This window comes from Antechinus flavipes, chromosome 1 (assembly GCF_016432865.1).
Source record: "Antechinus flavipes isolate AdamAnt ecotype Samford, QLD, Australia chromosome 1, AdamAnt_v2, whole genome shotgun sequence".
NCBI lineage: Eukaryota > Metazoa > Chordata > Mammalia > Dasyuromorphia > Dasyuridae > Antechinus > Antechinus flavipes.
The window spans coordinates 242279557-242307038 of record NC_067398.1 but is presented as its reverse complement, the minus strand read 5'-3'; the positions used below and the strand labels follow the sequence as shown (position 1 = coordinate 242307038).

Sequence of the window (27482 nt, the reverse complement as noted above, 5' to 3'; positions counted from 1 at the left end):
TAGATATATATGTATATAGATATATAGTCCCAATTTCATCAAGGGCCCTGTCAAGAAATTTCTTAGAGCCCCACTTGGTAGCAGATACACTATAAGTACCTATTGGTTTTTAAAATACCTTAAGATAAAAGGCAATTATTCAGTAATGTTTTTATACTAAATTGTACCTACGTGGTTTTGGAAAATGATAATATATATTAATTATTTAACCTATAGAAGAAACCAATTAAGCATTTAATAAGTATCTGCTCTATGCCAACTAGACGGTAACTGATTGGTACCTAGAATATAGTGCTGACCTTGAAGTCAGGAAAACCTGAGTTCAAATCTGATCTCAGATGCTTACTAATTTTGTTGCCCTGGGCAAGTCACTTAACTCCATTTGTCTCAGCTTCCTCATCTATAAAATGAACTGGGGAAGAAAAATGGCATACCAATCTAGTATCTCTGCCAAGAACCCCAAATGGATTCACAAAGAGTCAGATATGACTAAAAATGATTGAACAAGAAGCTTTCTGCCAGGTACTATGAGAGATTCAAAAACAAAATATTCTCTGCCCTTAAGGGTCTTACATTCTAACAGGGGCATGTTTATTTATTTACAGTTCCATATATGGATTTATAAACCTCTTGTAATATTGAGTTGGGAGCCATTGCTGTAGATTAGTAACATGAGCAATAAATGGTCTTAATTGTCTATTTTAAGAGATAGTTACTCAGAAAAAATATCTAGTGAAACACAGCAGTCCAAAATCTTATGAGATCTTGGATTTTATTAATAGTAACATAGTACCTAGAGCAAAAGGATTCTATCCCTGCTGTATTCTACTTTCACCAGATCACATCTGATCAGACCACATGTATTCATTCACTTCTAGTTACCAGACTTTTAGAAGGTCAATATCAAGCTCTAGTAAGTTCAGGAGGACGAGTGAAATCATCTTAAACAAAGATTAACTGAAGGAATTGGGGTTCATTTTTCTTCTAGTTGACTTTAAAAATATTACTTTTTAAATATTACCTTCTTTTCTAAATATAATAATAGCACTTACATAATAACAAAGCATTTAAGAATATTTTTATATTTATCCTCATGATAACTGAAGCGGTAGATGCTATCATTTTTTTTTTCAAACTGAAACAGACAGAGGTTAAAAGACTTGCTCAGGACCACAGAGCTAGAAAGGGTCTGAGATTAGATATAAACTTAATTCTTCCTAACCGTAGATCCAGTGCTCTATCTACTGTGTCACCTAGCTGCCTCTATCCTTACCCCTACCTAGCTTGCTATCTTTTGTAGTAGACTTTTTCTAAAGAAGGAAAAAAATCCAAGCAGATCAACTAAGGGTTGATGACACATTCTAATGTTTCAAATCTAGAATAAAAATGGGTATGCTTAGCTTAGAGAAGTTGGGGATGGAATGAGATGGTACAGAGTTTTCAAGAATTTAGGGTAAAGAGATATCATGTGAAAGAGGGAGAGACTTGTTTAATTAAATTCAACAGGGCAGAATTATAATGGGTCAAAGCTCTTTATCTTCATTACATTAAATTTTCAAAGACACTTAATCAAAACAAGAATGGGCTGTCAGAAGCAGTGATTTCTCAATTATTGTAGCTCTTCAAGAGAAAGCCATATGGCCAACTATCAGATATATTGTAAAAGGAAGTATACCTCTTTAACTATGGATTAGAATATAGGATACCTAAAATTGTTCTAATTCTGATATACTATAATTCAATAATCTCAGAGTTGGTGGGCTAAAGCACTGGTGTGTTGCCAAATGTTTACTACCAGCTTTCATTCAAAAGTATATACAAGACATACTTTTAAACTTAATTTACATTATTAACATTTTCTCAAGCTAATAAACAAAATTATAAATCAAATATTCATTGTTAATGAATTAGTAAAGAAGAATCATTATGTGCTCTTGAAAAAAATTAGTGCAATGCTTACTGGTGTGGATTCTCATGCTGAAAATTAAACAATTGGCTGCTGGTTCAAAAGGATAAGAAAAGGAGGTATGTGAATAAATATAGATTAACATGGTTAATACTCTCCTGAGGCCAAGATGAAATAATGTTAAGTTCAGGGGGTAAAAATACCATGCTAGTCCAGGAGGCCAAGAATATCATATTAAAATTCAAGTTGTCTTGTATCACAGGGGAAAGGGGGAAGGAGGGATGTATTTTCAATAGACAGAGTTCTTTAGATATCTGGCCAAATGAATAGGCCACAAGGTGATGGAAGAAGGCCACTGCAAGGATCAAATTCAAGAAAACTAGATCTTCAAGGAAGGAATTTGTCCAAGTGAGACCATCTGAGTATCAAGTCAACAACAAGGAGGAATTGGGTAGAGTATCAGTTGAATTGAGAAGGAAGGTAGATAGATATGTAGGTATTCTTGTCCACGTGTTATCTTCCTGGCAATAGAGAATCTTAGAGAATAGGATTCATCAACATACTAATTGAATAGAGGTCCATATAAATTGAAATAAATAATAGTTACTATGACTCCGTGGAGGGAGAGAGGAAAGACCCTTAGTGACAATCAAATGTGAAGTAATATTTGAATCACAAGAAGGGAAAGAAGATAAAGTATTAACAGAAAACACGTATATATATTTGCCTTCTTCGGGGTACAAGAATTAAATAAGGCTGATGGGATAAGCCCAGGATTTCACTGATGCAGCTTCATTCTTCTCACTCACAACATAGGGGAGTCTTTACTTAAAAGAAGACAAAACTGGCTCAGGAGCTCATTGGCATACAGGATTAGTCTTGTAAATCCTGGCTTAGTTTTGTCTTTTTTTAAAGGTAAAATCTATACAGGCTATTTGTCTCCTCCACAGCTAATAGAAAGAATATGTAGGTTCAATATAATTTTCAGATAAGATTCATGTTTCTCTATAGGTAGATAGTGGGGAGGATCAGGATGTTAACACCTAGAGTCTACTGAATAACTGAATTTAAAGTTTCTGTTACTTAATCCATTTGTGGTCATGCATTAAGCTTTCATTTTTATTCCTTTTAAGATGCATATAGCATATAAACATACATACATACAACACATACATGCATATATATTTATACGTGTATACATACACATACATACAGAGCTATATGTGTGTATATACAGATAAAGAATTTATGAATTCTTATGGAATAGTCTTGAATCTAAAGTAACAGAAAAATGGAGTTATTAAGCTCCCAAAATATTAAAGGCATTTGAAAAGTTGGCACAAATGTGGCCCAGTGGTAAGAATTATGGCTTTGGAAACCTCGATATAAATTTCAACTTTATGACTTACTTCTTACGTGACCCTGGACAGGTCTTAATCTCTTTGAGTATTAATTTATTCATGTGTAAAATAGGACATAAGAGTAGATGACATCTGAAGTCACTTTCAGCTCAAGCCAAAACTCAAGCCATAAAATCTAGACAATTACCTTGTGTTGCCTATAATCTTATACAAATAAATATATGTATTCATGTCTAGTATTGGTGTATTTTAAATCACCCTATTTATAATATCCTTGTTTTCACAAACATGATTGAGTCATATTCATAAATTTATTTTGATAAGATTTTTAAGAAAGAGTACATTTATTTGTCATCCATTCATCCTAGTGTCTTTAGTGATGGTAAGGGATGGGGATGAGTTCTTAAAAGTAGTTGAATATACAATATTGATTGGGTGACTTGTGAAACATAGCTTTCATTCTTTTCCTGCTGCTATCTACAGAAAAGGAAAAAAAAAAACCTTTATATTCTTTGCTGGGATGCCTTTCTCACTTCCTCTGCCAGTATTTCTCTACATTTTTCAGAGGTGATACCATCCTATGAGGATAATTCATTCGTATCTTTGCCTACCCAAAAGATAAAATTGCTCTTACACATTTGGTCACCAATTGACAATTACCTGAAACTCTCAGAGTGTGATGAGCTCAAGGTCTGGGTAAATTAGAGTAATGACCAATAATCAGTTTGTATGTAGTAAAAATTTTCTACTTCAAGGGATTTTTGTAGGAACAAATGATAGTACTAAGGAGGAACAAATAAAGCAATCTGTATATTAAGAAATAGAGATCAGAAACAGAAAAACTTAGGGTCACAGATAGTATTTTTGGAATTGCTGCAAATTATTAACATAGGATTCAAAAGACAAAGAATATATCAAGTGAATAGTTTGTTAAGAAAATAGTGTTAGATACTGCACACACACACACACACACACACACACATATATATAATCTATATCAAATTTGTTTTCTAGGAGGAGGGAAAAGGAGGGAGAGAGGAAATTCAAAACTCAAAAATTTTTTAAAAGAATATTGAAAATTTTTGTTTACAAGGAATTGAGAAAAATAAGATAAAATGTTAAAACATGTTAGCAAATGGAACAAGGGGGTAGAATGACCCTAAATGTCAATAAGAACATATTTGTGCTTCTGATCTGGAGGTCTTTAAAATGAAAATGGAAGATAACAGGGAAATTTGCCCATTTATCGATTCTGAAAGGTAACAAGACATGCTGGATAGCAAGCTAGTTATAAGAGACAGGAAGATATGGGTTCAAGCCTACCTCTGATAGATACTACTATGTGACTTAGGGAAAGTCAAATCTCTCAGAGAGAGATGCCAGGCTTGGAGTCAGGAAGACTCATCTTTCATGAATTCAAATCTGGCCTCCAATATTTACTAACTATGTGAATGTGATAACTTGTTTGCTTCAGTTTTCTCATCTGTAAAATGACCTGGAGAAGGAAATGGCAAAACACCTCAGTATCTGTGCCAAGAAAATCCCATATGGGGTCACAGTTGAACAATGACAACACACATAGACAGTCAAGGAATTGAACAAAGTGAACTGGAGGACCTAACACAAGTTAAGATGGAAATGGAAATGCATGCCTTATTCAAAAGAAATAGATTAGATAAAGAGTTGGTAGATTATAATTCATTATAAACCATACCACAAAGAATATAGAACTGCATATTTATTGCTTTGGAAGGAACTTCTGTAGGCCAGCCTTCTCCTTATACATAAGGAAACAAGCTTGTCAGGAGATTAACTTGCCCAAGATGGCGTAAGTACAAATGCCAGAAAATTTGTTGGGGGGAGGGGGGGAATATATAACTTTGTATCTAGTACCCAAAAGATACAGAAGAGAAAATCCAATAGTTTAGGAAGAATGACTTTCAAAGTGTTCCAATAAATATCTGTAGCATTCTATTAAAGCAACATAGTACAGAGAAAAGAATACCCTTTGGTTATTATGTAGCCATCATGAGTCCAATTCCCGAAAGTGTACTGTAATACTTATGAAATAGGCTTAAACTTCTTAGGTTTCTTCTTAGATTCTATGATTGTGAAGAAAATGCAGAATAATAGAAAACTTTGAACTTGTCATTAGGAAGACATGGGTTTAGTAACGGATGCACTCCCATTGTCATCTTCCATTTCTTTCTCCAGCTCATTTTACAGAGGGATTTGCTTCTGAAATTTATGAGCTATGTAACCCTGGTTAAGTCACTTAATCTCTTGTTACTCATCTTCCTTCTCTACATAATGCTATGGATTTTGTGATCTCTAAAGTCCTTTGTAGCTTTGAATCTAGGATCTCTTTCTTCAGAACTCTCTACCTGACATTCTTATGAATTAAATAATGCATACTATTCCCATTTACATAATGTCAAGATATTTAAATACCCTGTTTCCCAGAACTGAGATCCAGCAAGCAGGTTGTGCCCTGAACTTGGAATAACAACAATCCTTTGCCCTCTGGATGGTATTCCCCTCTAGCAAAATACATTTCTTTGACCAGAATCAGATGTTCAATGAGGGATTTATGATTTTACAGGCTCACAATCCCTGCCTAGTGAACCAAATCAGGTATTGCACTCCTGTTCTCACTAGACTAAATTTGATTCTTTACCTGCTGAATGTTTACAAAGGCTCGGCAATTCTTACACAACTTAAAAGACTTGTTCCCACAAGACTGAAAAATGCCTGAATTGTCTCAAGAAATACCAACAATGAGAACTGTCTCAAATCTTAAGCATAATTGTATTGTGGTCCAGACACTTTTTATGTATATAATCCCTGTCTTTGTTCTAACATGTTAAGCTCTCCTTCTCAGGAGGGGGTTGGGGATGGGGAGAGACTTCCACTTGCAATCATTTTCCTCATACTGAAATTAATTAAAATTTTGTTTTATTTCCAACTTTCCTGTCTCTAATCTGTTCTGTTTAGCTCCTACCATTCATAGATTAGAGATTGGTTTCAGTCTAATTGACAATAATAATAGCTAATATTTACAGAAAGTTTACAAAGTTTTACGTTTTCTCTCATTTGATTCTCACAACAATTTGTAAGGTATATGTGTTCTTTTCCTTTCCATTTTATAGATGAAGAATTAAGGCTGAGTATGCAGATAGTAAGCTCCCTAAGTGAGATTTGAACTCAGATCTCCCTTTCTCTGAGTAATCTATCTACTTTGTCACCTAATTACAGGAGAATAGGGGTTAATGGCTATTATAAAGATTTCATATTTGCTCATGCTAGATGAGAGACTCTTTCCTTATTTCTAGACATGAATCCTGTAAGATTAACAATTCTAATACATTACTCTACATATTACTGGTGATGCCAGACCACAAGTCCTGAATAAGACTGGATAAACTAAGGAAAGAATCGATACAACATAAGTTTATGGAGCACAAACTTTTCCTGGAAGAGCAACTGTGTACAGGCTGCTTTGATTGTATTGATATCTGTCTTTTTCAGTTGAATTGGAAAAGAATGAGTATGTGTATGTTTGTGGGAGATCTCAAAGAAGGACCCATGTATTAGGGCACATGCATCTGATCTTTGACTAATATTTATTTATCTCTTTATGGAATAATAACTTTGTGTCAAGAATCCCTCTATTTGCCTACTGACACTTCAAAATGAATTAGAATCATAGAACTTGGAGAAAGTTATATAACATAATTGTTCTTATCACACACATGTATCCCCACCCCTAGGGTGTGCTAGAGTGCCTTAGGCTAGGCCATAGGGAACTAGCTATATGGTTTTTTATGTTATTTTCATCCTTTATTTCTCTTCATATCTTAATGAATTATAGTTGATGCAATTTTATTTGAATTCCTCATTCTCTTCAGCTCACAGACTCTCAAGAAAAATTACCAGTCATCATTTTAAAAATCCCAACTAATTTATATTGAGTTAGTTGAATACTTTCAATAAGCTTTCCATACACATATTGATCCAAATCCAGGGTGCTTTTTTCTCCAAATTCTGCCTCATAGAAAACCCCTGTGAAGTCTAAATCAAACTTTTATTACCATTAACACAACTTATTTAATCATTTCAATCATGTCTCATTCTTTGGGGTTCCTTTTGCGGTTTTCATGGCAAAAATACTGATATTTTCTTCTCCAGTTCATTTTACAGATAAGGAAATGGAGGCAAACATGGTTACATGACTTACCAGGATCATATAGCTAGTAAATATCTGAGGCCAGATTTGAACTCAGGAAGATAAGTCTTCCTGACTCCCAGCCTGGCACTCTATCTTTTTTTTTTTAATGAATTAATTAATTTATTCATTTATTCACTCAGACACTCATTCATCCATCCATTCATTCACTTATCTATCTATCTATCTATCTATCTATCTATCTATCTATCTATCTATCTATCATCTATTTATCTAGGCAAGACAATTCAAGTTAAGTAATTTGCTCAGTCACACAGCTAGGAAATGTTAAGAGTCTGAGGCCAAATTTAGACTCAGATTCTCTTGACTCCAGGGCTGGTGCTGTCCCCTGGCATTTTATCTAATGTGTTACCTGGTTGCCCTAACACAGCTTAGGCTGGTACAGTACAAAGTGTATTAGATTTGAGCCAGAGAACCTAGGTTCAAAACCAGGTTCTTTTATTTATTATTTGTGCAATCTTAAGGTCATTTAAATTACTTAATCTCTCTGGCACTTAGTTTCCTCCAGTCCTATGTAGGCATTTCCAACCCAGCTTGTTCAAAACAAAACTCATTATCTTTTCCTCAAAACCTCCCCTCTTTTCAACTTCCTGATGATGATGATGACGACCATGATGATGACACTACCATTCTCCTATCACCCAGGTTCACTATTTTGGATCATCTTTAACTGCTTGATTTTGGTCACTTATATATATTCAATCCAATGTCAAAACTCATAATTTCTTCCTTTATAACAACTGTCAGATGAAACTTCTCTACTCTTAAAGATAGCCTAGTTCAGACTCCCATCAATCCATACTTGAACTAGTACCCCAACCTTCAGATTGGTCTCCCCTTTTTCAAATCTTTCTACACTCCAATTTATTTTCTACTGAGATGCCAAAGAGATTTCCTAAAGCATAGATTTATCTTACACCATTATTCAATAGACTCCAATCATTCCCAATTACTTTTCTTTAAAGATCCACTCCTCTCTTTATCAATTGATTTTCAGTCTGAACCATTCCTACCTTTCTAGTCTTTTTACACATTCTTCCTTCCATATACTCTAAAACCTAATTATATTGATCTAATTACTATTCTTTATATGTGACACTCTTTTTTTATCTCCATGCCATTGCACTGGCTACGTGTATCAGCCTAAAATGTTCTCTCTCTTCACCTTCTTGTTTTTTTTCCTTGACTATCTTTAAGACTCAGCTTAAGTCCAAGACACTACAGGAGACCTTTCCCAGTCCTACTAACTACTAATGCCTTTTCCTCAGATATTACCTATCATCTGCTCTGTATTTATGTTGTATGCATCTAGTCACTTATTTGTAATTTTCCTGAAGTTGGGGCTGGTTTATGCTTTTTTTGTATCCCTAGAGTTAAATACAATGTCTGAAATGTGTTTTTTGATTGTTGTAGATAGGCTTTTGATGAAAAATGCTATCCACACCCAGAGAAAGAACAATTTGTGTCTGAATACAGATCAAAGTGTTAAAAAATAATTAAATAATTTTTAAAAAAGAAAAAGTACTTCTTAAAATTTTAAAATGTTATATAAATGTGAGCTGCTGTTAAGCTATTGCATGCTGAAACCAATTTTTCCCCCTATAAAAATGTTTTTCTCTAACAAATCATTATTTATTCGAATGGCAATTTTTAATATTTCTTTTTTTTAACCTTACAGGACATTCAAATATAGCTATAAAATGTCATCATGGCATAGAGGAAGGAGGTCTAGATTTGGAACTAAAAAGCTCTTTAATACTAAACCTTAAAAGCTATATAACTATGGGCAAGTTACTTAACCTTTCTGAGTTTCAGGTAACTCTGTGAGGTTTTAAATTATAGAAAGATAGATTGTTAAAAGAAGTTACCCTAACTACAAAATCATTGTTCTTTGACATACTGATACAAACACCAGAAGCATGCACATATTGATTTTCAAAGAAATATGAACTATACATCGATCAGTGTGGCATTTTTGTTATTTGTTGTTGTGCAGCTGTTTTAGTCATATCTGCTTCTTTGTGACCCCATTTGGAGTTATCTTGGCAAATGGTTTGCCATTGCCTTCTCCAGGTCATTTTACAGTTGAGGAAACTGAGGCAAACAGGTTTAAATGACTTATCCAAGTTGAAATATTTAAACAATTCTATAATATTGGGCATCTTGAATAACTCATAAATATTTTATAAGATTAGTTTTTTGTGACTTTAATGTTGAAAATAAGTGTACATCTCTATAAAATTGGAGCAGAATGGCCAATTAAAATGCTTTTCCTGTTTTATAGATTTTTTTCCAAACCAAATTTTTCCACCTCGACACAATTGCCTGGTGTGTTTATTTTTTAATACTTCTCACCCAAGCGCTAGATGTAATGTTTCAGCACTTCAAGGTCAAGGTTACTACTTCCACAAAGGACACTGACAATCCCTATGCCAATTAAAGAGACAAGTTTCTGAGTGACCACCCCTGAAGGCTATAATTGCTTTTAACCACATGCATATCACTACCGTTTTATCCTTGGCATCAGCTGAAGACTTTTATGCAAACACATTTCTACCACTGTTCAAAAAGCTTGTTAAATGCTTCTTAGGAAAAAAAAAAAAGGAGAGGGGGAAAAAAGGAAAAAAAGAAAAAGAAGGGTACTTGGGTTCACTTTTTCTGCTGATACAGGTCTGCTTCACATACCTCCAATCTTGGCGTTGAATGCAATCCCTACTGTGCAATGTGAATTGTTTGCTGCAGCTGCCACTTCTCCAGCACAACGAGTCCCGTGTCTGCAGACAGAACACACACATTTTTTGAAAGTAAGTAACATCATCCATATAGACCTAAGGGATTGATTGGTAGGTACCACCTGAGCTCAACAATTTGGATTCTACATCCTTCTGGAAGTCCCAGACCTAAGGAGTTCTTATGGTTTCTATCACACAGTTTTATCACTAAATTATACACTCATCTTGTTTAGTTTCTTATTATTTATCAGTCTCTGGACAAACTGGATAGGAACTTAATACATTTTCATTGACTGGTTAACGAGGGAACTCTTCAGGTCATCTCCTTGACATGAGGGATCACTGTATTTATTCCTAATTTGTCATTCTGTAACATTTATGGTTCTGAGATTGTAATAATCAATTGACATTGATTATTTAATTGGTGTTGAGGCCAAATGAGTATTTCTTCATATCTTAAAAGACCAAATTCTTCATACCTTATTCATAAATTTCAAAATACTAGTCCATCTTCCAGTCTCTTATTCACCCACAACTTTACAATCCAGTTATGTTACCCTTCCTTGAACATAAAATCTGATATCATTTCACTGCAGAAAAACTTATGATTCAATTTCTAAAATAAATTTTTTTGTTAAGTACATATGTGCAAGTCACCAGGGATCAAAGTTAAATAATAGGATCCCTGACTTTAAACAGTTTACATTCCATTTGAAGGTAGGAAATGATCAAGTCAAAGGAGAAATCTACAAAGTAGGCTCTTGGAAAATCTGAGAAGATGAGCAAATCAAGGAAATAGTTATTATGGAACCAGCACCTGAATTAAGCCCTGAAGAAAGAGAAGTATTCCAAGTGACAGAGATGAGAAGTATATTCTAGGCATAGGGAGCAGCCTATGCAAATACAAAGTGGTCAAAGATGCCAAGCATCTTAAGTTAGAAAACCAACCAATAGCACTGTGGAGCTAGAATGTAGAGTACATGAAGAGAAGTAATAAGAAATAAGTCTAGAAAAGTAGATTGGAACCAGAGCATAGAGAGTTTTAAATACCAAAATAATGAAACTATATTTATCTTATCAACAATAAAGAAAGCATTTTAAGGCTTTTGAGGAAGGAAGAAATATTCAAATCTATATTTTATCAACAATTTTAGATATCCTATTGCCTGCTGAATGAGGTCTATACTTCTCCACCTGATGGTCAAGGTATTACCCAATTTTGTACCAACATGCCTTTCTAGACTTTTCCCCCATTAAACTTTAATAATTTTCTATATACCAGACAAGTTACACGGGCTATATTGTCTAAACATATCCCTTATATAGTTTCCTCTGGCTGAAATGCACTCAACCCCTCTTTCCTTTTTTGAACCATTAAAAATGTTACTTCAAATTTTACTGTCTTCCTTGATTCTCTATGGCCAGAAATAATTTCTTCCTCATCTGAACTACCATTACATTTTATAATTCATTCATAGCATGGAGTACATATTTTTCTCATATTTAAAAAAAATAAATGCATGAATATTTTTATAAAATTTCTTTTATAAAAAATTTACTATAGATTGATCTATAGTATAAGGAAGGATTTAAGTTTTAACCATCTTTTTTTTTTCCCTGAAAGCCCATAGGACAAACTTGCCAAAAAATAGGTTTTCCCTCTATCAAACGTTTTGTTCCTACACACATGCTTCTGAATAAAGCTGAAAAAAAATCACAACAACTTGCTTCTTGGGTCCACTATAAATTTATGTTACATATTTTCAATTGGGCCCTCACTGAGACAAGGCAATCCTTTTACTCGTGCCTAATTAACTCACTATCTCACTCACCACAGCAGCTCTTAATAGAACTTTTCATTCCTTCTTGATCCTCTCCTCCCTCTCCTCCTATTTTCTCAGCTGAAAACTTGGCTTCATATTTTACTGAAAAAACTAAAATCATTCACTAAGACCTCTTCAGCCACTATCTTTTTCACCTTTGACTCAAATGACAACATAGCCTTTCTTCTTACCAAAGCTAACTACTCTACCTGCACAAAAATCCCATTCCATCCCATCTCTTTCCATAGATTGCCTCCTCTTTCATCCCCACTCTCTTTATCTTCAATTTTTCCCTGAATACTGGATGTTTCTCTATAGTCTATAAATATGTCCATATTTCCCCCTATGCTCTAATAACCTTCAAATGATCTAGCTATCATCTTATATTTTACAAATATCTTATATTTGCTTTTGTGGCTAAATGGGTGGAGAAGACCATCTATTACAGGCATGTCCTCTTTGTCCTCTTTCTTCTCATTATCTTCTCAATTCTGGGCTATTTGGCTTCTGATCTTATTAATCAACCAAAATTATTCTCTCCAAAGTTGCCAATGACTTCTTAACTGAATAACCTTGCCTACCCCAATATTAATCTTTCTTAACCTGTCTACAGCCTCTGAAACTTTCAATCACCCTCTTCTCCCTGATATTCTCTTTTATCTAAATTTCCATATTCCTGATTCTTCTCTTATTGTCTGACCATGCTTTCTTCTCCTTTGCCAGATCTCCTTTCACCCAGATCATGTCCAATAACTCTGGTTGTTATCCTCTTCTTCTTTTTTCTCTCTTCTACTTTTTCCCTAGGTGATCTCATCAGCTCCCATGAATTAGTTATATTACTATGCTGATGATTCTCAAATCTATTCATCCCACTCTCCTAACCTCCAGACTCCCTTTTCCAACTACCCATAAGAAGTCTCAAACTGTATTCTCAAGAAAATTCAAACTTTCTAGGTTCAAAACTGAACTCAACTTTCTTCCCAAAGTTTCCCTCGTTCCAAACTTCTCTATTACCATTGAGGATACTATTCCCAGTTACTGAAGCTCACAAACTAGTTCTCATCCTCAATCACTAAATTTCCAGTCACTTCTTCTTTCAAAACATTTCTTGTATACTTTCTTTTCTTTGCTTTGACAGAACCATTGCTTTGGTATAGTCATGTCTAGACTCTCACAAGAGACTTTTGATTGGACTCCCTGTCTCACATCTCTGCCAACTCTAGTTCATCTTCCATTTTACTGTCAATAAAAACAAGTCTGTCCATGTCATACCTCTATTCAATAAACTCCAGTAACTCAACGGACACTTGTAGAATTAAATATAAAATCCTCTATTCAGCAAAGTCCTTCACAAGTCGGCCCCCTTGTACTTTTTAAATTTCTTACTTAGAGTCATCTATCCAGTGAAACAGGCCTCCTTACTGTAACCTACACAAGATAATTCCTATTCCTTCACTTTGGACATTCTCTTTTGCTGTATTCCAAGTCTGGATGTCTTTCCATCCTCATCTCTGCCTCCTGAATTTCCTGATTTCCTTAAACTCTCAACTAATTCTGTACAAGAAGCCTTTACTGATCTCCATTATTGCTAATGTCTTCCTTCTGCTGATCATCTCCAACTAATCCTATGTATAGAATGCAGTCATTTACATGCTTTCTCTTTTATTAGATAATGAAATCCCTGAGAGCAACACTATCTTTGATCATTCTTTGTAGCTCCAGTAAAGCACAGTCTCTGGTACATAGTAGTAGCTTAATAAATGCTTATTCATTGACTTTCTTGCACAAATTAGATACTCAACATATATTTGTTGAAATGAATGAATGCAAGAATAGAGGGCTTTCAAAATGTTTGTAGCAGCCCTGTTTGTAGTGGCTAGAAACTGGAAAATGAATGGATGCCCATCAATTGGAGAATGGCTGGGTAAATTGTGGTATATGAATGTTATGGAATATTATTGTTCTGTAAGAAATGACCAGCAGGATGAATACAGAGAGGACTGGCGAGACTTACATGAACTGATGCTAAGTGAAATGACAGAACCAGGAGATCATTATACACTTCGACAATGATATTGTATGAGAACATATTTTGATGGAAGTGGATTTCTTTGACAAAGAGACCTAACTGAGTTTCAATTGATAAATGACAGACAGAAGCAGCTACACCCAAAGAAAGAACACTGGGAAACGAATGTGAACTATCTGCATTTTTGTTTTTCTTCCCAGATTATTTTTACCTTCTGAATCCAATTCTCCCTGTGCAACAAGAGAACTGTTCGGTTCTGCAAACATATATTGTATCTAGGATATACTGCAACATATCTAACATATATAAAACTGCTTGCTATCTAGGGGAGGGGGTGGAGGGAGGGAGGGGAAAAATCGGAACAGAAACGAGTGCAAGGGATAATGTTGTAAAAAAAAAAAATTACCCTGGCATGGATTCTGTCAATATAAAGTAATTATTAAATAAAATTAAAGAAAAAAAGAATAGAGGGCTTTAAACAGAAATTTTAGAAAGTTTTATCTTATTAAAAAGGCACCTGGAAGGAAACTTAAAATATCATTTAGCCTGATGCTCTCATTTTACAAATAAGGAAACTTAATCTCAGAGAAATTAAGCCAATGTCTTATAATCAGATTTTGAGTTGGAGGAAGTCTGAAGGCCATCTTGTTCAGCCTTCATAAGATGAATGAAGTCTGAGGTTATTAAGCGGCATTCCTTAGTGGTTTCCAACTTGTGAGAAACATGGCTCTAGAAGCGCTTATCACAGAATTGTTGCAAGGGGAGCATGTTGTTGTTGTTCAATCATAATCACTATTTGGGTTTGTTTGCTTTTTGGGGGGAGGAGGCAAAGATACTGGAGGTTTTGCCTTTCTTTTCCAACTCATTTTATAGATGAAGAAACTGAGATGAATAGGGTTAAGTGACTTGCCCAGGATCACACTGCAGAGGGCAGAGATGAACTCAGGAAAATGAGTCTTCCTTACCAGGCCTAGCATTCTATACTGCGCCACCTAGTTGCCTCAAATATGACCACATGCAAATTTACAAATAAAAAGCATATATTTTATAGACTAAATAAGCACTTCACATATGTATCACATTGTATGGTACACATTGTAAATATGTACTATAGTTATCCTTCCATATCATGGGGCTTCCCCACAATGTGGAAAATCCACACAAAATTTTTGGGTTTTCCTTAGTACCACAGAAGAGTTTGATTATTTTTCTTTTTTGTTGATGGGGAGTTTATACAATTTTGTAATAAAATGTGAGTTGACAGTATACAATATCAAACTAGTAGCTTATGTATTTCTAAGTTTCTAAACCTTTCCTGTATTGTTGCTAGCCTTCACATGATGTCTATGGCTTCCACAAAACTCCCCCCTCCCAAATTCCTATTTAATTTATTATGTCAACCCATGACATGTCAAAATTTCTTTGAGGAAAGTCATAATATGAAAGGGATAACTATACTGATTTTCAAATAAGATGCTACAATGCTTTATACAATAGTCATTCAATGCTTAACTTATAGCAGTTTTTCGTCTTTATTTATTTTCTTAGTCAATTGATCTAAATAGCATAACTACTAAGGGAAAAAAAAAAGGATTCCCCAGAATTTTATTTTATACTTTAAAAATGGCTTCCTATTTGAAAAGGTTGGGAATGGTGAATTTAATGAAATAAGCAATGTCACATATGTAACTGGTGGTGTTTATTATACTATTCTCTGGCATGGGATTATGCTGATGAGGGTGTCATTTTTGTGAAATATATCTGATTCCCAGCCTCTGCTGCTGATTCATGCATTTTAAATATCAGTTAAGTAGTATATTACAGTTTGCAATAATAACAGGTCCAAAATGCTGGCTTCAAAGTACTTAAATAATCCGCAGTCTTCAGATGACAATGATCATTTTTCCTCAAAAAAAAAGTATTAATAATCTTTGTTAAAAAAAAAAAGTTGCTGATTTGGCCCATTGTTTTGACTTGGATTTAAAACAGGGTATGGAACAAAAGGATAATAGTGTGACCTAGTTGAAATTCAAGTGAATGAAAATTTTTTCTTTTATTTCTAACACATGGAAAAATGGGTGGTCACTAATAACTGTATCAAGGATGCTATTTTAGTGTGAATTGACAAACAAAGAAGATTCAATTCAGTGTTTACTCTCTAGGGAGCAGGCTGATCCAGAACAGCAAAACCATTTGGGGCTTGTGATATGGAAAACCTGGCTACAGTTGAGTGTTAGAAAGTGAGGAGGGCAAAAAAAAAAAAATTGATTTCTGGTACTTTCCCTTCCCCAAAAGGGAAAGTACCCCTAGATTTCAGCTAAATGTAGGCAAATTAGGGAATGAAGGAAGGGGAAGAGGAATGAAGCGAGAACTGCCATCAGAGTAGTAAAGTCCCAGGCTCAAGCCCTGCCTTTGACATATACTTGTCATGTGATCCTGGGAAGGTCACTTAACTTTTTGTAATCATCAGACAATTCTCTTAAGATTGGGAAAGTCACTTAACTTTCTGGTATCCCCACACAACTCCCTAAGACTATGCATTGTAGATAGTTGCCAACTTGCAGTGATTGATAAAGGCAGTGTCCTCACGAGGAGTTCCTCAACTAATAAAATCAAAATTATGAAAACCACCACAAAAAAAAAAATCTTGATAGTTAGCCTTTCCCCCTCTCTTTCTTCTTCCTTCTCTCCCTCCCTCCCTCCCTCCCTCCCAGAATTCTGCATTTGGTCAATAAATCATCTTTTAAAAATCTTGTTGTGTTTTTCACAAGCCTTTAACAGAGGCTTCCAAGATATGGCAATAGAAATAAAATACATTCAGCACTAACTCATATTCTAAACTAAACTAAAACTAAGTTTTAAAGAAACTGAATAGATAGAATAGATAGCTTCTTATCTTATTACAGTTTTACCTTAGAATATGGCTACATGATTCTAGTGCCTGATAATTACAATTAATTTATGGTACTAGATCATAAATTTATAATTTATACAATTAATAATTATAATCATTTATCCTGAATATAGTTTCCTATTGCTATGCATTTGTATGTTGTTTCCCTCATTAGATTATAAACTCTTAAGAGCAGGGACTATCTTTTGCCTTTTTTTTTTTTCCATATCCCCAGTGTTTAGCATTGTGTCTGGAACATCATAGGTACTTAATAAATGTTTACTGATGATTGATGAATTCATGAATGAGGCACAAAATCCATAATCAGGAAAACTTCATGATATGATCCATCTGGGCTGCTAGATGGCCCAGCAGATAGAGTGTTGGCCCTGGAGTCAGTAAAATCTGAATTCAACTTCAGCCTCAGACACTAGCTGTGTGATCTTGCGAAAGATATTTATTTAGCCCATTTGCCTTAGTTTCCTCATATGTAGGAACAGGAAATGGTCTACCCCACTGCAAAAATGGTTATAAAGAGTTAAAAACAACTGAAAATGACTAAAAAAAAAATGATTCATTCCAGAGAACCTAGGTTCAGTTCATAGATCTGCTATTTATTGAGTTCAAATCCAGCCTCAGACACTATATATAGGATTTAGGACAAATCACTTAACCTCTTGGGTTCTGTTTTATTATCTGTAAAATGTAGGGATTGAATTATATAGTTTCCAATTGTAACTTCTATGATCTTAGGAGGAAATAACAATTGTGCTGGACTTTAAGGGATGGACAAAATTTAAGCAGGTGAAGATGAGGAATCAAAATAATTCAGGAAGAGTGTGTATAAGGGCATAGTTTGGAAAGTACAAGGTATACATGGAGATTCTAGGGTGATGGATCATAAAGCACCTGAGTAGAAGTAATATGAGATAAGGATTGAGAGGTTGAATGGGACAAGGCTGTGAAGGGCTTAAAATGACAGGCTTAAGAAATTGCATTTTACTCAACAGGCAGTTGGGAGCCAGAGAAGAATTTTAAGCAGAGGAGTGACATATATATGTATAAGGAATATAGTTTGGCAGTAGTGCTGAATAAATAAGAATGGGCAAAGAGTAGAAGCAGAGAAAGATGCATATGGAAGGTATTGCAACAACAAGGTTGGAAACACAAAGGTTGTAAACCTAGATGAGAGGAGTAACAATGACAGTGGATAGAATAGCTGAGAAAGATAAGAGAGAGAAAGAATTGACAAGGGTAATTGAATGTAAGAGATAAGAGAGGGGGGAGAAGCTGATTATGACTTTCTTATAAGGACTTCCCCAGAATTAGGTGGTAAAAGTTGATAGAACATTGGGACTGGAGTTCTTAAATGGAGATTTGAGTTTAAATATGGCTTTAGGCACTTACTGGTATGACTTTAGGCAAGTCACTGAACCCCTATTTGCTCAGTGCTTAATTTGTAAAATAAGACACACTAAACTATCAAAAATTTATTTAACAGAAAGAAAAAATAACAACAAAATTCATATGGAAGAATAAAAGGTCAAAAATATCAAAGGAATTAATTTTTAAAAAATATAAAGGAAGGTAACCTAGCAATATCAGATCACAAACTGTATTTTAAAGCAATAAAAGTCAAAATTATCTGGTATTAGCTAAGAAACAGTGGTGGAGGAGGGGAGTACATTAGGTACACCACAAGACACAACAGTACCATAGCAAACTAGTATTTGATAAATCCAAAGACCTCAGCTTTTGGTGTAAGAACTCACTATTGACAAAAACTGTTGGGAAAACTGGAAAACAATAGGACACAAAGTAGGTATAGACCAATATCTCATACCACATACCAAGGTAAGGTCAAAATGAATGCATTCAAACATAAAAAGTGTCATGATAAACAAGTTGAAAGAAATAATCTCCCTATTAGATCTATGGAGAAAGGAAGAATATGACCAAACAAGAGGTAGAGAGCATGACAAAATATAAAATAGATAATTTTAATTATATTAAATTAAAAATCTTTTTCAAACAAAAACCATGCAACTAAAATTAGAAGGAAAGCAAAGATACAGGAAACAAATCTTTACAACAAATATCCTGATAAAGGCTTCATTTCTCAAATATATAAAGAACTAAGTCAGATTTATAAGAATAAAAGCCATTCCCCATGTGATAAATGGTCAATGGGTATGAATAGGCAGTTTTCAAGTGAAGAAATCTAAGCTATCTATGGGCATATGAAAAGTTCTCAAAATCACTTTTGATTAAAGAAATACAAATTAAAATTACTTTGAGATACCACCTCATACCTATCAGATTAACTAATATAACAAAAGGAACATGATAAATGTTGAAGATGTTGGAAAATTGGGACATTAATTAATGCACTGTTGGTGGAATTGTATACTGATCCAACTGTTCTGGAGAACAATTTGTTCAAAGGACTATAAAGCTACTCATTCTCTTCGATCCAGCAAAACCACAACTAGGTCTACATCCTAAAGAGATCATAACAAGGAAAAGAGGACCAAATATGAAAAAAATATATATTTATAGCAGGTTTTTTCACAATGACAAAATATTGGAAATTGAAGGGATGCCCACCAGTTGGGGAATGGCTGAACAAACTGTGGTATATGAATGTAATGGAATATCATTGTACAAAAAGAAATGATGAGCAGGTGGATTTAAAAGACCTGGAATGACTTGTATGGATTGATGCAAAATGCAATGAGCAAAACCAGGAAAATATTGTGCATAGCATAATCAACATTGTGGAAGATGGTGGAAAAGAAGAGAGTCACACATATGACTTTTTAAGCTCCTCTCATACCCTCATTACCAATTTTTAAAATCAGCCTCAAAAATAGCACTTGACTGGTAAAATTCACGAAGATTGGAAGTACAACTTACCAGCTGAAGAAAATCTGGAAAATCACCAGAAAAGTATTGTCCTGAAGGGTGGGAACAGATTAGTGCAGTCAGGGATAGAACCAGGAGCAGGGGTGGCCTCTGTGATTGGAAGGTTTACAGAGAGTTCTCTGCCATAGCCTGACTGCCTTGCTTTGGTTGCAGAGTAGTGGACCAGCAGAGAAATTAGAGCCTAGGGTAGAGGGTACTCTGAAAGATGCCAGAGCTTAACAGGATCTGGCTGTGCCCACCCAGGACCAGAAATGACTCAGTGCAGACCATAACATAGCTCTGCAGTGGCATTCTGCAGCAAGGGCTTTTGTGGGGGACAGTCATAAATCTACATGTCAGGGAACATAGCCTAGGGCAGCCTCTAATCTGCACAGTGGGTCGCTGGACCTGGGGCAGTGAACTTTTGCTAGCTCAACTATGCTCCCCAGGCAAAGACACTTCCAGTATGGTGAGGGGTAGGGCAACTGCTAATACTCAAAGTGGGCTTTGGCATGGGGCATGATACTTTCACTGCTCAGCCTTTAGCCCCAAGATAGTCACTAATCCTCACAGCAGAGCTCCTTGCAGGGCATTTCCACAGCTTAGCTTGTGATACCCAGGCCTAGTCACTTCCGGGTTGGAGCATTTCCCAGAGCACTCCCGCAGCTTGGCTGCTCTTTGCAGCCCATTGACAGGACAGCTACTGTCCATATACCTACCCCTGCTCTGCAGAGGAAGCTGGTAACCTCCTTGACCTGAAGGCAGCCCCTAAAGGCTTTTAAAAAAATGAGTAAAAAAATCAAAAGGATGATAGATAGCTTTTATACAGAAAGAGAGCAGGTTTTCAACCCCAAGGAGGCTAATAGCAGACAGTCTCCAGACAATACCCCAAAGGGGGATGTAACCTGGTCCCCAATACCAAAAGCTCTCCTAGAAGTAACTATAAAAAATCTTAAAAGAGAACTAGAAGAAAAATGGGGAAAGGAAAGAGAAGCTATGCAAGGGAGCAACAACTTCCTGAAATGTGAATTAGAAAAGGTAAAGAACTCCCAGGAGGTGCAGGAAAACAGAATTTGTGAATTGGAAAAGGTAAAGAACTCCCAGGAAAGTAGGATTTGTGAATTGAAAAAAGAAAATAACTCAGTAAAAAAAAAAATTAGTGAAATGGAAAAAATTTTCATAGAGCAAAACAACTCATTTAAAAACTCAATTGGACGTAAACAAAAAGAAGTAAAAAAAGCTAATGAAGAAAATCACTCATCAAAAATCAGAACTGAATAGAAATGAATGATTCATTGAGAAATCAAGAATCATTCAAGCAAAACCAAAAAAAAAAAAAAAAAAGAAAAAGAAAAAAAGAAAAACTAGGAAAAAATGTTAAATATCTACTTGGAAAAACAACAGACCTGGAAAATAGATCTAGGAGAGATAATCTGAGGATCATTGGACTTTCTGAAAATTATGATGAAAAAAAGAGCCTAGATACTATTTTACAGGAAGTTATCAAAGAGAACTGCCCAGAAGTAATACAACCAGAAGGTAAAATAAGCTTTGAAAGAATTCATCAAAAACTGTCTGAAAAAGACCCTAAAATAAAAACTCCAAGGAATATTGTGGCAAAATTTCAGAACTATAAAACTAAGGAAAAAATATTACAAGCAGCTAGAAAAAAAAATTCAAATACTGAGGTGCCACAATAAGGATCACTCAAGATCTGGCTGCTTCCACATTAAAGGATCAAAGGGCCTGGAATTTGATATTCTGAAAAGCAAAAGAACTTGGAATGCAGCCAAGAATAAACTACCCAGTTAAGCTGAGCATTTTCTTCCATGGAAGAAGATGGACATTTAATGAAACAGATGAATTCCATTTGTTTCTAAGGAAAAAACCAGATCTAAACAACAACAAAAAATTGATCTCCAGCTACAGGACTCAAGAGAAGGAGAAAAAGATAAAAAGAACTCTTGAGAACTGTATTTCTGTTGTGGATATACATAAAGAGTATGTGTATAATTTGATTTTACTGATATAACATAAAAAAGTAAGTAGAAATGGAAAGGGGGTAGTGTCAGAAAAAGGGAAAACGGGAGATAAAAAGAGGGAAACTACATCCCATGAAGAGGCAAAGGAAACCTATCATATCTGAGGAAATTTAGAAAAGGGGAGGAACATTGTGTGAATCTTACTCTCATCAGAGTTGGCTCAAAGAGAAAATAAATGACATACTTGTTTTAAAGAGAAACTTCTCTCACCCCATTAAAAAGTGGGAGAAGAAAAGGAAAAAGGAAAAGAGTAATAAGGGAAGGGTACAAGAAAGAGGAAGGGATTCAAAGGGGGGGAGGGAGGGATCCTAAAGAGGGAGAGCTGAGTGACGCAAGTGGTGTCCATGAGTTTAATACTGGGAAAAGGGGGTAAGGGAGGGAAAGAAAAAGAAAAGCATAATCTGGGGATAATAAGATGACAGGAAATACAGAATTAGTAATTTTAATCGTAAATGTGAATGGGATGAACTGTCCCATAAAGCAAAGGCAGATAGCAGACTGGATCAAAAGTCAGAACCCTACAATATGTTGTTTACAGGAAACACATTTAAAGCAGGAAAATACATAGAGAGTAAAGGTAAAAGGCTGGAGCAGAATCTATTATGTTTCAGGTGAAGTAAAAAAAGCAGGGGTAGCCATCCTTATCTCAGATCAAGCAAAAGCAAAAATTGATCTAATTAAAAGAGATAAGAAAGGAAACTATATCTTGCTAAAGGGTAACATAGACAATGAAGCAATATCAATACTAAACAAATATGCACCAAGTGGTATAGCATCTAATTTCCTAAAGAAGTTAAGAGAATTGCAAGAAAAAATAGACAGCAAAATTATAATAGTGGGAGATCTCAACCTTGTACTCTCAGAATTAGATAAATCAAACCACAAAACAAATAAGAAAAAAATTAAGGAAGTAAGTAGAATATTAGAAAAATTAGGTATGATAGATCTTTGGAGAAAACAGAATGTTGACAGAAAGGAGTATACTTTCTTCTCAGCAGTTCATGGAACGTAAACAAAAATTGACCATGTATTAGGACATAAAGACCTCAAAATTAAATGCAGGAAGGCAGAAATAGTAAATGCTTTCTTTTCAAATCATGATACAATAAAAACTACATTCAACAAAAAGTTAGGGGCAAATAGACCAAAAAGTAATTGGAAACTAAATAATCTCATCTTAAAGAATGATTGGGTGAAACAGCAAATTATAGACACAATTAATAACTTCATTCAAGATAATGACAATGATGAGACATCAAAGCAAAATTTGTGGGATGCAGCCAAAGTGGTGATAAGGGGAAATTTTATATCTTTAGAGGCTTACTTGAATAAAATAGAGAAAGAGAAGATCAATGAATTGGGCTTGTAACTTAAAAAGCTAGAAAAAGACCAAATTAAAAACCCCAATCAAGTACTAAACTTGAAATTCTAAAATTAAAAGGAGAAATTAATAATATTGAAAGTAAAAAAAAAAAACAACTATTGAATTAATAAATAAACCTAAGAGTTGGTTTTATGAAAAAAAAAAGACAATAAAATAAATAAACCTTTGGTTAATCTGATTAGAAAAAGGAAAGAGAAAAATCAAATTGTTAGTCTTAAAAATGAAAATGGAGAACTTTCCACCAATGAAGAAGTTAGAGCAATAATGAATTAATTTGCCCAACTTTATGCCAATAAATTTGATAACCTAAGTGAAATGGATGACTATCTCCAAAAATATAGGCTTCCCAGATTAACAGAGGAGGAAGTAAATTGCTTAAATAGTTCCATTTCAGACAAAGAAATAGAAGAAGCTATTAATCAATATCCTAAGGAAAAATCCCCAGGACCAGATGGATTTATGTGTGAATTCTACCAAACATTTAAAGAATGATTAGCCCCAATGCTATATAAACTATTTGAAAAAATAGGAAATGAAGGAATCCTACCAAATTCATTTTATGATACAGACATGGTACTGATACCTAAATCAGGTAGGTTGAAAACAGAGAAAGAAAATTATAGACCAATCCCCTTAATGAATATTGATGCTAAAATCTTAAATAAGGTATTAGCAAAAATACTACAGAAAATAATCCCCAGCACAATACACCACGATCAAGTAGGATTTATAACAGGAATGCAGAACTGGTTCAATATTAGGAAAACTATTAGTATAACTGACCATATTTATAACCAAATTAACAAAAACCATATCATCATCTCAATAGATGCAGAAAAATCATTTGATAAAATCAACATCCATTCCTACTAAAAATACTTGAGAGTATAGGAATAAATGGACTTTTCTTTAGAATAAGAAATCAGTAAGCGTCATATGTAAATGGGATAAACTGGAACCATTCCCATTAAGATCAGGAGTGAAACAAGGTTGCCCACTATCACCATTACTATTTAATATTGTATTAGAAATGCTAGCTTTGGCAATAAGAGTTGAGAAAGAGATTAAAAGAATTAGAGTAGGTAATGAGGAAACCAAATTATCACTTTTTGCTGATGATATGATAGTATACTTAGAGAACCACAGAGATTCTACTAAAAAGCTTTAGAAATAATCCACACCTTTAGAAAAGCTTCAGGATACAAAATAAACCCACATAAGTCATCAGCATTCTTATATATCACTAATAAAATCCAACACTTAAAGTTACAAACAGAAATTCCATTTAAATTAACTACCGATAGTATAAAATATTTAGGAATCTATCTGCCAAGGGAAAATCAAGAATATATGAGCAAAACTACAAAACACTTTCCACACAAATAAAGTCAGACCTAACCCATCAGAAAAATATCAAATGCTTTTGGATAGGGCAAGCAAATATAATAAAGATGACAATACTACCTAAATTAATCTATTTATTTAGCACTATACCAATCAGATTCCCCCAAAACTGTTTTAATGACCTAGAAAAAAATGATAACAAAGTTCATATAGAAAAACAAAAGGTCAAGAATTTCAAGGGAATCATGAAAAAAAAATCAATTAAAGTGGCCTAGCTGTACCAGATCTAAAATTATATTATAAAGTAGCAGTTACCAAAACTATTTGGTATTGGCTAAGACTAGTTGATCAGTGGAATAGGTTAGGTTCAAAGGACAAAACCGACACTAACTTTAATAATCTAGTGTTTGATAAACCCAAAGACCCCAGCTTTTGGGATATGAACTCACTGAAAAAATTGCTGGGAAAATTGGAAATTAGTATGGCAGAAACTAGGCATTGATCCACACTTAACACCATACATCAAGATAAGGTCAAAATGGGTTCATGATCTAGGCATAAAGAATGAGATTATAAATAAATTAGAAGAACATAGGATAGTTCACCTCTCAGACATGTGGAAGAGGAAGGAATTTATGACCAAAGAAGAATTAGAGATCATTATTGATCACAAAATAGAAAATTTTGATTATATCAAATTGAAAAGTTTTTGTACAAACAAAACTAATGCAGACAAGATTAGAAGGGATTCAATAAATGGGGAAAAAATTTTCACAGTCAAAGGTTCTGATAAAGTCCTCATTTCCAAAATATATAGAGAATTGACTCTAATTTATAAGACATCAAGCCATTCTCCAATTGATAAATGGTCAAAGGATATGAACAGACAATTCTCAGACAAAGAAATTGAAACTATTTCTAGCCATATGAAAAGATGGTCCAAGTTATAATTAATCAGAAAAATGCAAATTAAGACTACTCTGAGATACCACTACACACCTGTCAGATTGGCTAGAATGAAAGGGAAAGATAATGCAGAATGTTGGAGGGGATGTGGGAAAACTGGGACACTGATTCATTGTTGCTGGAATTGTGAATACATCCAACCATTTTGGAGAACGATTTGGAACTATGCTCAAAAAGTTATCAAACTGTGCATACCTTTGATCCAGCAGTGTTACTACTGGGCTTATATCCCAAAGAGATTTTAAAGAAGGGAAAGGGACCTATATGTGCAAGAATGTTTGTTGCAGCCCTTTTTGTAGTGGCCAGAAACTGGAAACTGAGTGGATGTCCATCAATTGGAGAATGGCTGAATAAATTGTGGTATATGAATGTTATGGAATATTATTGCTCTGTAAGAAATAACCAGCAGGATGATTTTAGAAAGGCCTGGAGAGACTTACATGAAATAATGCTGAGTGAAATGAGCAGGCCCAGGACATCATTATATACTTCAACAACAATACTATATGATGATCAATTATGATGAATGTGGCCCTCTTCAACAATGAGATGAACCAAATCAGTTCTAATAGAGCAGTAATGAATTGAACCAACTACACCCAGCGAAAGAACTCTAGGAGATGACTAAGAACCATTACATAAAATTGCCAATCCCTCTATTTTTGTCCACCTGCATTTTTTTATTTCCTTCACAGGGTAATTGTACACTATTTCAAAGTCCAATTATTTTTGTACAGCAAAATAACTGTATGGATAAGTATACATATATTGTATTTGACTTATACTTTAACATATTAAGCATGTATTGGCCAACCTGCCATCTGGGGAAGGGGGTGGGAGGAAGGAGGGGAAAAGTTTGAACAAAAGATTTTGCAATTGTCAATGCTAAAAAATTACCCATGCATATATCTTGTAAATTAAAATCTATATAATAAAAAAAAATAAATTGCCTTAAAGCACAAAGCAAAAAAAAAAAAAAAAAAGCAACATTGTGTGATTAACAAGGAATGACTTAGCTCTTCTCTGCAATACAATGACTCAAGACAAGTACAAAGGACTCATGATGGAAAATGCTATTCACATTCAGAAAAAGAAAGGGTGGACTCTGAAACAAAAACATCAGATATACTATAGAAGAAAACAGCAAAGCACTCCAGCATCTTTGCCAAGAAATTCCCATGGACAAGTCCATGGGACCATGATGGGTTTAATGTGACTGAACAATTGAAGAACAATGACAAGAATAAGGATTTGAGAGGCAGTGTGGCAGAATAAATAGCTGACTTCAGAGCCAGGGAGACCCAGGTTCAGACATATTATGTGATACTAGGGAGTTTGCTTCATTTCTCAATGTGCTAGGCAACTAAGAACATAAATTGTGAAGAAGGTACCCAATAACACTGATCAAAAGAGTTTCTTCATATAGTAGTTAACTCTATCAATGAAATTACAAGTCTCTCTCCTTTGTCAAAGAAGGACATAGTGAACTAAGAATCTCATAAAGCAATACCATGCAGAATAGAAGGAATGCTGAATTAAGAATCAGAAGACTTGTTGTCCACATTATTGTGAGCTCAGTCTGAAAATCAACAACCCAAAGGAATATCCTGAGGAGGGGTAGCATTCCTAGGGGAGAGAGTCAAAGTTTAAGTTTCTAGGGACTTTGGGAAAGGCATCATTTTAAAAAACCATCTCCCAACATATTTCTCTAATACCTGGTGCCATTCCTACATGAGGTATAATGAGGTACAGTCAATAATTCTTGCATATCCATCATCTATGAAATGTTTTTATTTTGAAAATCTGAACCCAGGTTTGCCTTTTAACTGAAATCATATTTGTAAAAACCATT

At 34.5% G+C, this 27482-nt stretch overlaps 1 protein-coding gene across 2 annotated transcripts in view; it reads right to left on the bottom strand.

The window, feature by feature from the left end:
* PCSK5 (proprotein convertase subtilisin/kexin type 5) overlaps positions 1-27482 on the bottom strand; it is a 610712-nt gene that overhangs the window by 363698 nt on the left and 219532 nt on the right. For both annotated transcript variants that reach the window (XM_051998572.1, XM_051998571.1), the window contains exon 6: positions 10199-10287. In XM_051998572.1, the coding sequence (XP_051854532.1) occupies positions 10199-10287 (89 nt within the window). The remainder of the gene's footprint in view (positions 1-10198; positions 10288-27482) is intronic.